Here is a 12,075-nt window from a genome sequence, read left to right as displayed (position 1 = left end):
TAGTAGTGCTAGTAGTAGTTGTTGTAGTAGCAGTAGCCCTATTAATACTCATAGTAGCACTCATAGTTTTAGTAAAATTAATAATAGTAGTAGTAATGGTTGTAGCAGTAGTAGTTGTAGTTCTGGCTATAATGATAGTAGGAGAGGGTGTAGTCATAGTCAAAGTAGTTGTAGTGTTGCTGTTGCTGCTGATGTTGTTGTTGTAGTACAGTACCAGTAATATCAGTAGTAGCAGCAGTCGTTTTAGTTATACTAATTCTTATAGTAGTAGCTGCAGTAGTAGTTTTAGTCCTCATTATTCTTAGTAGTTGTGGTCAGAGCAGTACTAGTAGTCGTAGCATTAGCAGTGAAAGTAGTAATAGCAGTAGTAGTTTCAGTCATACTAGTAGTAGTGGTGGTTGTCATAACATTAATTTCTGTTGTTGTTGCACTTGAAATAAATACAGCAGTGTAGTAATAGTAGTAGTAGTAGTACCATATTTTAAGTACTATTAGCATTTGTTCTTTAATTCCATTTTTTTTTATTACTGCACTTTATACTTGGTGAAAAGCAGTAAGTAAATGTTCTCTTCCTTTACACTGCAAGAGCTCATGCGAGACTTTAGCTCAAAATTACCTACAGTATATTCAATCTGTATACTTGTGTTGATTTCTTTAAGCAATTATTAGTGTTTGTTTTTAAGAAACCCACCGAGCTCAACACAATGAGAGGAGGAGACGCAGAGGTGTCACCTGTACAGAACCCCAGAATAACCACATGATTTATATTAAAAACAAATAAAAAAATAAAAAAAGATTATTTTGCAGGGAATTAGTCTATATTCGATTACACTAAGTATATTAGAAGGACCATTGTGTCAGGAGCGATTCCTGCATGCCATCATTCAGCCCAAATAACCGGCAGAGTAAATCCAGTTTATATCAATTTTATTGGATTAGCCTCCTATTGTTTTCCTCCGCCAAGATCATTATTACATGCATAATGATTATAAGTACCCATAACTAGAGACTATGTTTAGAACACAGTGTATTGTAAGATATTAATTCATTTTAAAAGATAAGATGAGGAAAGAATTAAGTTCCTCATTCAAAATATCCGCAAGTAACAAACTTATCCTTGCATACTGGGACTATAGTTGTGTTGTGAGAAAGTTTGCATTTTAATCGGATAACAAGCACTCAAGTGATTATCCAGTGGCTCAAAAAAAAAAAAAAAGAGTCAGACCTGCACCGGATCAAACCACGTAAACATTTCTGAGCTTCAGTTTGAGGTAATATTGAGCAACAGGATGCAAAAAGAACGTGTTGACTTGATAATTTGCGCATCGCTCAAGTTGCTCATCTCCTGGGATTTTCACTGATAACGCGCTCGAGACTTTGAGGACAAAGATCCAGAGTGCAGAAGGAATAGGGTGACCTGTAGGACAGAGAGATTACAGGATCATAACAACTCTACAACCATGATGATTGGAAAACCATTTACAGTATGAAGAGATGACTCAGTTTTACCTGGAGATATGGCAGTATAAACAGGCACAAAACAAGAAACTTAAATTCTGATATGTGGGTTTCCTCCTACAGTCCAAAAACATGCATTTGCGAATAGCTGGTGGCTCTAAATTGTCCGTGTGGAGGAAATGCATGTGTGATTTTTTGATCTCTCTGAATCTCTCTGTGCTTTCACCTCATGTCAGCTGGGATCAGCTCCAGTGACTGCAAGATGGAGAAAACTGTGGATGTGGACCCCGAAATGACTGTGTTGTATTTGGTGCTATACAAATAAAAGTTCAATTGAATTTAATTGAAATATGTGTTAGGGTTTAGGAGTTTCCCTCAATATGATTTACTCATAGAATTGCAATATCCTATTAGGTAGTGAAACTCTCGTGTCGTACTTATTCTTTCTTGATCAGGTGCATCAGACCTCTTGAGTGCATCGTGGGTACAGACAGATCTCATCAGATGAGCACACCCCCTGAAACTGCTTCATGCAGCGCAAAAGCCTGAATCATCAGCAAGTATCCACACCCAGAAGAGATGGCGCGAGGATGCACTCGCTGCTTTGTCAGATGCAGCATGTGGTTTGTAAACAGTTTAAACATATAGCCTCTTCATTTTGTCTCTGTGAAATTGTAATTGGAGAGTTTTACTGTTATGCTGAGCAAACATATGTGTGTACCATCCCAATACTGTTAGCAAAAATCTGGAAATATTTTATGTATATTTCACATTTGAAAATTTTTATTTAAAGTTAAAACCACTTTGAGATGTTGTAGGGGAAGAAAGAGAGGTTCTAGCACAATTTTTTAAACCAAACTGCTATGTGATACTTTATTACTCGCCTGAATATAAAATAATGTTTGTTTTTTTCCAAGAAAACCACAAAGCCTTATATTGTTTTATCTTTAGACCCAATAGAGTAATTCACAAGTGAACTGTCTGATGTGGGCATGAATGGTTGTGTTTTGGTCATAATAGAGTGCAGAGGAATGTACATCTAAAGATCTGTGAGTGATGTACGAGCCATGAATGACCTGTGTGTGTTGATTGGTGCTGTTCTCAAACTGGATTTACATGCTTGAAACCATCCAGCCCAGTGAAAGCAGTTGTCTGTGTGTCACACTCGGCTAAATAATCACACTCGAAGCAGATATCCTTGCGTTAACAAAACACTGCAGTACAATGGGAGTGGATATGAAATGTACAAGGACCACTGTGGATGGATGATATCGTTATTGTTCCCAGGTGGACGACACGTGCAGGCACGTTTGTGTTTAAAAAAATGAAAAGAGGGGGGGGGGGGGGGGGGGGGGAACGGTATTCTAATCAAGGTTTCGTCAATACAGCTGCCAAGGTGGGACAATGGCAGTGTGTGTGTGTGTGTGTGTGTGTGTGTGTGTGTGTGTGTGTGTGTGTGTGTGTGAACTTTCAGTGGCCTACATAGAAATATTTTACTGGTTTGTTTTACCTGCAAAAACGAACCGAGAGCAGTAAAAATGTTGGTGTCAAAGTAGAAAATGGAGTGAATATATCAAACAGAAAGATTAAACTCATTTACAACCTTTTCAGGGGAAAAATTGATTGTGTGTCTGTGCAAACTGGAGCTGTTGAGCGAGTTCACATGGACTGTCCACCTGTCTGCGAACAATAGGTGCAAATCTCCCCGATGATAATCCATTTACCTACCCCGCAGCATAAAATGCCTTACATATAATCTCATTACCACATTGAAAACCGGACAAGGAACTGTTGTGCGGACTACAAAAGCTCCATAATATGTTGTAATGGTGATAACATCCACATGGGCCCTTGTAATCTGAGGCAATCGCTTCTACAGGTGTGCCTTTTGTCGCTCGGAAAGCTGTCTAATCACGTTGCTGCACTAAATACTCGTGTTAATGCTCTTCTTTTCAGGTGACTCAGTGGCACAGGAAGCACATTCTACTGAGAAACATCTGCTCTCAAATGAATCTCGAAGAAGAGAAGAAGGAAAAAAAAAAAGACTTCCTTTTGAGGAATGATACGGAATGTGGGAGACGCACACAAAGCCCGCCAGCGCGGACCCAGACATGCGTAGATTAACTCGGAAGCGCCGCTCTCTAAACATCTGCCAAGTGTCTTCTCCGCTGTTCTTTGTGATGAGAGCACAGCGGTGATGTAAGCTTCTCCGACAACAGAGAGGAAACCGGAGACGCACATCGAAAGACAGCAAAAACAAAAGAGGCACTGGAAGCAACTTGAAAAGGTTTCCAACATGAAATCTGACTGCAGAGAGTGAGACGTCAGTTTGAAAACACAACCGTGCATGCGAAAGATACATTACTGTCATGTAAAACTTTGAGAACCCTTGAAATTAAACTCTCCAACTGATTCGCTGTTTAAGATATATATCAACTAAACTTCAGCAAAGGAAAAACTGTCTGAGCTATTTTGCACTCAAAAAATATGTTTCTATCCTATACTATCTCCATCCACGCACAGTCACAATGTTTTTCGCTCAGTTTTCCCATTTGCTCTCCCGCAGCCTTTTTTGCTCTCGCTCAACATCGACGCGCTCAACTTTGCCTTCACGCTCTATTGGATTACGACACATTTTCTGTGAGTATATTTATTACCGAATTACATAAAATTAAGGACTCACCGAAAAGTGACCCTCAACTATGAAACTGCCAAGTCCCAGGAGAGTCGTGACACTCTGGAGGCAAACGCTGCCGTTATTGTCCATCGACTTGCAAATGTACAGAACTATTTACGAGGGCCCGACTTCCCTTTTTTAACTTATCCCTGTGACTTTACTTTGTCCTCTAAGTTTCTGCTGTTTCGGTGGTTCGGTACCCTGGTCGACGTTTGTTTTTGTAATGTGCTTTATATGAAATACAACTTTAAATTAAGTGAATGTTGTTGAATGAGTAAGAAATAGGTCCTACATCATCCTCTTGACAACTTAAATTGACGCATTAAGAATCATGCAGTATCGTGAAAAACTGTGGCGCAACAAAACAGCTTTAAAAGCAACACTTCTTTTCGAGAAAACATCGGGGAAGGAATGAAAATTAACTCGATCTCTTATGCAACGGGCAATCTGGAGAAGGCAGCAACAAGTATAGCAATATAAAAGCATAAGCATAAGACAAAGTAGAACTGTCAAAACATTTAAAAACATGCATCACACTGAAGAAATCTATACGGAACTATAGAGTTTCAATGGTCAAAGTATAATGGGAGTACACATTACACACTGCACTGGGGAAGAGTTCAGCTATAACACATTATCATTTTGCTAATCAGTATTTGTATACAGCAGTTTCTTGCCACTTAATTCTAAATAGATTTCCTGTACTTAACCAATCTTTTTGTAATCTCTTTTTATATCTGTTTATTCTCAAAACATTAACATAAATGTGTTTCTATTGTTAGTCACACTGAACAAACAGTATCAAGAAATAACTGAACTTTACGAATAATTTGAATTTAAATTGAATTTAAATTTAAACCAATCCATTCACATTTGTTGGGCTAAAATTGGGTACCTGTTGGTACATTCTCCCCAAAAAGGACCCTGAAAAATCAAAGACTACAGTCCTAATTGCCCATGTATGACTGGTAATGTGATGATTCCTGCACTATGTAGTAGAGATATCCATATTTCATTTGTTTGTGCACTATCACATTGGCGTGTTAGTCATCATCTCTTGACACATTTTTGACCTCCCGGGGTCCCACACAGACAACCGTTGTCATACTCACTGGCTAAATGTCTTGTCCATGAGATCGGTGTTGTTGATCTTAACAATGCACTCATCCTCATGGAACAAGCCCTCCTTTCTTGAGCGACTCTCTTCCTCCACTCCGCGAATATAGAGGCCAAGAGACCTGGAGGCAGAGAGAAAAAGGAGGTTAAGGAACGTTCCCATCGCTCGTAGCTTTTATTCTCAAAGGCTCTTCATAGACCCTCTTTGAATGTCCCCGAGGACAGACTGGTCTTAAGGGGTAGATGACAGAGACCGTTAATATGATTCATTTGACAGAATCACACTCTATTGCGGCAAATTTTTTATATGTTCCATGGTGGCCTCCCACTTGTACTGATACCAGGGGTCTGAAGCTCTTTGTAGATGTACCAAGCTTTCTTTTTTCTTTTTCTTTATTTAAAGAGACACTTTTCAAGAAAGGGGACAAAAAACAGCCTTGAGTAGTTGTTGTTTTTTTATCCCCTAAAATATTGCCACATCACATTATATCACCTGCCAGGCACCTTTCAACAGGTGATTCAATCCAAAAAAGGATTATCTTGGTGAGATCTTTATTTTGAAGGGAAAATGTATTTCCCAGCTGGAAACAAAAACAAAAAATATCCCATTTTATTGAGAAGATTGCAGAACGCTGACCTATACTATCCAGTATTGACTGAAAAAAAAAAAACAATTTGAGAACACAGTGTTAACGGGATATTTTGTCATTTAAAAAATACAGCACTAAAGACACACATCTAAACAAGATATAAAGCCAAGCGGTAGTGATAGAGCATATATTCCAGAGACACATGATAGCACATGATAGACAGGTAGATACAGTCAAGTGGGAAGCAAATGTCCTTAATATCTACAATTGCTTGACTGAAACACAATTTAAGATTAAGAAATAATGACTTGTGCTGCAAAAGACTCAAACAAGGTGAAATGAGGGTGAGAGGAAAAAGGAAAAGTGAGTGAGACGACAACAGGCACGGAGACGAATGTAAGGAGGAGGTTGGTGAGGTCAGGTGAGTCATGAGAACAGTAATAAAAAGTCATCCTGCTTTTCTTCAGGAAATCCCCTGTCTGACTGTCACACACCCAAAGAAAAGCCCTGCATAGCTAGGCAATGTTCACTTCCTTTACTTTTTCCATTCAAAGTGTGTGTGTGTGTGTGTGTGTGTGTGTGTGTGTGTGTGTGTGTGTGTGTGTGTGTGTGTGTGTGTGTGTGTGTGTGTGTGTGTGTGTGTGTGTGTGTGTGTGTGTGTGTGTGTGTGTGTGTGTGTGTGTGTGAGAAGCTGCTTTGTTTACACTCAGTGGGGGCAGGTATAAGAATTTCTTCCAAGGGCAAAACAAGATTATGAGAAGTTTCTTCAACATGCACTGTAGTTAAAGTACAGATCAGGCCTTACTGAGGTTGAATTACAGAAAATATGTGTTTGTTTCTTTGTCTTGGTGGGGGGGGGGCTTTAGTGCTTGTGTATGCAGAGCTCACCGTCCGCTGAGCGACGAGCAGTAAGGAACCACATGGATTCCCAGGGGGCTGTCCTCTCCCAGGATCTCCACTGTTCTGGTCAGGCTGCAGACGCACAGGAATGAACAAACATGACAGGGAAAAGTAAGTGAAAGGATATGGTGAAATACAGGTTTGCTACATATATAAACAAACCGCATCTTTGACCTTAAGCATTCAATGAAACACAAGCTCACTTCAGAATGTTCATGGACAACAATGCTGGACTTCACGATGTGAGGATGAAGTCCTCAGACCAACATCACGGTGAAGTATTGAACTCGCCCCCATATCTGACCTCGGTCTGATAAATGCACTGGAGGCCAGTTTCACAAGAAAGTACTTATTTCTTTAAACTTTTGGAAATGACCCTGTATGACAGCAAAAGCTATTGATCTGTTCAGAGGTCAACAACTCGACATAGTAAAAATCCGTTTGGACATTCTAAGATTGACTCTATGCTGAGCACGATGCCATGCAGAAAAACACATGAAGTTTCGGCAAATTCCTCACGTGCCTTGTGCCTCTTGAGTAGGAAAGCATGCAAATCAGCCGGTTAGACAATTAAATGTTAACCTGAGTACAAAAAACGGTTGTGTTTAATCCTTGAACAAGACCATTTAATGGTCATGCAGCCATCCGCCACGAGTCAGGGCGACAGAGCAGTTAGACAGCAGTGTTCGAGTAGCAGCCTTTAAAACAATGACAAGAGACCTAATCCAGGATTGTTTGACTGGCTGCATATGATCCACTCCACTGGAGCAATGCACAACCACATTCAACTCAAGCATTTGTTTGTTAATGCATGTGACGGCGATTGCTGGCATCACTCAGGCCAATATGACATCGTTTACCCCGAGACACTGTAATCCTACCGGGTCTGAGGACTGAATGCAGGTCATCATGACACTGACTTTACAAGACATGCTTCCACTTTGATGAAGGTAAAGGCTTCAGTAACTTAATGGAGTATACTAGTCCTAAAAAGCTGATGTTGAATTTAGGCTGTTTGTGCTTATTATCTATTGGTTTAATTTTGGTTTACTCGAACGATAAACTGATTGAACGATAAACCCTACTTTTTAGCAAAAGTTTCTCAATGTACTACCCGAGACTGACGCATCATTTCCAATGCAAGCAGATATCACAGCAAATATCCTTTTTCTGTGGAATACTGAATACGTGGCAGTGACGAGGGCCCTCAGAGAAAATACCGCAGACACTACTCAGACTCAATAAAAGCCAAGACCGCTGTGCACTTTAAGTCCAAACTTTTTCTGCCATTCTTCTCCATGGGTTCCTTCTGTACTTCCAATCTCTCGATGTCTGTCTCGTTCAGATTATTCAAAGTGTGCATCTGTTTTATATTCTGTCTGTATCTTAATGTGTGTGTGCGTGCCCAAGTCTTTGTTTGTTTGATTAGTTTATCTATCAGAGCACAGCCATTAATCCTCTCCTGACCTTCTCTCCGTTTCCTGTGTGTGTGTGTTTTTCTAAGCGAGTTTGTCTGAACTTGGTTTTGCACTCTTCCGTCCCCCGTCCCCCACCCCCCCACTCGCCCTCACTCTCTGCCGCCGACTGGCTGCCCGCTTTGTCTCAGTCTCTCACCAGACTATCCATCCATCCCTAAACCCCCCCCCCCCCCCCCCCCCCCCCCACCAGCCATCCACTGATAGTGGTGCAGATGCTGATAAACTCCGCAGAGAGGGTTACTGATGATGGTGGGTGGTAACAGGGGAGGGATGCAAAGTGCAAAAACAAGTTGTCTCTCTCGCTTGCACACATAGAACCAAAGCTGACGCCTCGTCGCTACTCAGCATAATCCACAGGAAACAAGAACCTGCATAAAAGAGAAAGCAAAGGAGCAGCAAGGACAGGAGGGAGGTAAAACCTCACCAGCAAGACCCTTTTTTTTCATATCATTCAAGATCTCAATATGGTTTATGAGTTGCCAAATTTGACCAAATACAGATTCACACACCAACGATGACTGCGATGCAAGGTGGTCGCACATTATTAGGGGCTCTTTTGGGTTCAGTGTCCAATGACAGGTCGACACAAGACAAAATGAGGGGTACTGAACCACCAAATTCGGGATTAGATTCTGAACAAATTCACCAGCTGACCCACGGCTGTAGTTTGACCCACATCTAATGATACAAGCGTGTGCTGGCCGTCTTGATACACAAAAACACTCCTTTCATCCCTGCGCCGCTGATCTTCAACAAAGTGAAAGGTTGACAAGTTCAGAATAGCATGAAATGGTTCATTAGGTGCAAATAAAAAAAAATAAAATAAAAAAAAATGAGTGCGACAATTGACAAAGGGGAAACATAAGTTTGGATGGTGAATGACATTTATAGAAAGTTGTCACAAGAAGCAGTGATGCGACACATGACATGGGCCTGCTGAAACTTTTTGATGTGTTGCTGCCGTGACATTAAAAAAAACAAAAGTTCATATCTTTTATCCATCTTCTATACCACTTATATCCTGTGTCAACAACTGATATGTTTTTTTTATGATGTTTTGAGGGAAAATGTGGGATTCTGAGATTTGAAAAATCACTATATTCCATTTCTATTTGCATTTAACACAGTGCCTAAGCGAATTTGGAATTCCTATTGACTTTTAGCCTTACCCAGTGACTGACACAAAGTCCTATGATCCCATCGTCTATCGGGAAGGTAATCTGCTATATCAATTCTTATTTGCATGCATTACAGAGAAAAATGTTAAGCGTAAAGTGACAACAGGCTGACAAAAAGCACAAAGTAAAATATGAGCGTACATCCACTTCCACAACATGGTTGTGAGCATATATTTGCATATACATGCTCATTCACCTGCAGGCAAACACACATATATAGACAAAGAACATGTACAGATAAAGAATGAAATAGAAAAATGAAGAAAAGTGACATAGACAACAAGGAAAACAGCTGGGGACACACAACAAGGAACAAAGGTAGCAAACAAGGGAGCTCGGGAAAGTTATAAACAGAGAAATAAAGAAAGGAGAAGGCACTGAATTAATTAGACAAGTCTAATGAATAGAATTAATATGAGAGGGAAATAACATCCACTCCTCCCCTCTTTCCTTTCGTGCTGCTCCGCTTCTGATCTCTAACACACCAACGACAGCACACACACAAGCACTTGAGAACCATTTGCATTCCCTTTTTCATTTTTTTTTGTCTGTGAGATATTTGACAGGCTGCATCAATGCAAAAAAAAAAGAAAAAAAAGAAAAAATGAAGTGGGGGGAGAGCGAGGGACAAAATGGGTGAGACTTGAGAAAAGAGGCAGCCCAATGAGAGAACAAGAGGCAGGCTGGGGAGGGAAAAAAAGAGACCAATGCACCGGGAGAGGGAGAGAAAGCGAGGAAGAGAGGAGCAGGGAGAGATGAAGAGAGCAGGTGTTCTCTTTATCCACCTGCCACTTCACTGATCCCCGCCATGAAAGACTGAAACACGGAGGGAGAAATAACAAAAAAGGTGATGCATTACCAAACCACACTTTCCTTTTCTCTCTTTATTTTTTTTTTCTCTGTGAGCCGAGTCTTTTAAGTGCACAGCAACAGATATGTACTAAGCAAAGACACAGGAGGCCAGTAAAAACTGAACATACGATTTAAAACGAATGTACAACGCAAGACCTTTGACAAACCTAATCCATGAGTAGAATCTCAGTTTGCCTGATTGACTTGGTCACGCAGGGAAAAAAAAAAAGACTTCCTTGCAAATTTTGGAGCTGAACCTTGTCAGAGACATTCAAGAACATGACCGGTGGTGGCCTGAGTCCTCAGCGTGGCACGAGAGGAACACCTGCTATTGCCAGTGAGTGACAGGTAACATTACCAGCATGCAGTCACAAAGCCACAGGGAAGTGCACACTGACAGGAGTGAGTAAGTCCTTCTCTCAGACGTAAAGTGTCTAAACAGGCCGGGGTTTCAGTGTAGTACTAAACCAGATGTTGTGTGATGTCTTTGTTGGCCTGGACCAGGCAGCAGATGCCTTTTGTCTCTGCTTCTCCTCATCACTGCCGAGTTGTCCAGGCGAGTGTAGAAACACTTAACCTCAACCACAAGTTTGGAAAGGTGACATAGTAGCAGCCTGTCACTCAGAAAAAGCAAAAGAAAGATCCCCACCCTCCAGAGCATATCTGTGTTTTAAATAGCTGTCGCCTATCTGTTCGTGATCCTGGTCCAAAAGCTATGAGGACGTTGAAGCTCCTACAGACTGCACAGTTTTAGCAATAATAAATATTTATTAGCTACTACATTGTGCTGAACGTATACACGTCGGTATGACGGGAAGTTTACTGGCACAATGTTGATGTCTATTGAACCAGAGGTGATGATGGCGAAGATGTCAACGAAAATGACATTGTCTCAACTATGCACAGAAAGTTAGGAACGGCATGTCTTTGTTGTAACGTTGGCTCTCGCAACAAATCTTACATCATTGGAATGCCTCATTATTTCCTGAAGTGACAGTTAAGCTGCATTTTGACCAAATGTAACTAGGAACTAGTTTCAGGCAGTACTCTTCAATGAAGTACAAAGCAGCCTGAATTTTAGTATTTCGCAAATCAGGCTGGTAATGCAGCGAAATGCACGCAACCTTCAATCCAGTCAAAGAAGTACAAGAGCATAAAAGCGCAGCAAATGCTGGCATTCTCGTTTGAGGGATTGTGAATATTGAGGTTCAACTTTGATTGTGCTTTCTGCATCGTGAATGGGTTAATTGAGACAACAATGAAGAGGGGATGAGCTCTTGTAGCGAGGCTGATCCAGAAATACGTATCCTTCATTGGTCATTGGACAGTAATAGCCCATAGTCAGGGACGTTTTTGGGGTGAAAAGATTATTAAAAAAATTTTTTAGATACCTTGGTTCCAAAAATTAAAAAGTACAAAGTTCCTGAAATCAAATACAGGTTTTTAGAACTACTTATTTAAAGTGATTTTAACCAGGTTGAGAAAAGTATAAAGAGACAAGCAGGAACCAAGGCTCATGAGTATAAGGGTACATATTGACGTAAAAGCATAGAAAGAGAAAGAGAAAGATGATAAAGAGATGAATCAGCATCACAATACCATAGCACCAAGATTCTGTGGGGATGAACTGAAAAAAACATCTGCGTGTGTAAATGCGGTAAAACCAGAAACAATTCTCTGACATCCAATTTGTTCTGAGGGTCCGTAAAAACACATTCACTTTTTTTTTACCCCCTGAGCTTCTCAAACACCTGCAGTCCTGAACCCTGAGAAATATCACACCCAGGAAATGCTTATTTCAATATACCAATTTACAGTAAATCTGT

General features: G+C 40.6%; 1 protein-coding gene across 6 annotated transcripts in view; it reads right to left on the bottom strand.

The window, feature by feature from the left end:
- Nucleotides 1-12,075, bottom strand: part of pard3bb (par-3 family cell polarity regulator beta b) — a 242,849-nt gene that overhangs the window by 151,824 nt on the left and 78,950 nt on the right. For all 6 annotated transcript variants that reach the window (XM_080478440.1, XM_080478441.1, XM_080478442.1 and 3 more), the window contains exons 6-7: nt 6,730-6,813; nt 5,248-5,373 (exon numbers count right to left, since the gene is read on the bottom strand). In XM_080478440.1, the coding sequence (XP_080334566.1) occupies nt 5,248-5,373; nt 6,730-6,813 (210 nt within the window). The remainder of the gene's footprint in view (nt 1-5,247; nt 5,374-6,729; nt 6,814-12,075) is intronic.

This window comes from Lipophrys pholis (assembly GCF_963383615.2).
Source record: "Lipophrys pholis genome assembly, chromosome: 13".
NCBI lineage: Eukaryota > Metazoa > Chordata > Actinopteri > Blenniiformes > Blenniidae > Lipophrys > Lipophrys pholis.
This window is presented reverse-complemented; position numbering and strand designations above follow the sequence as displayed.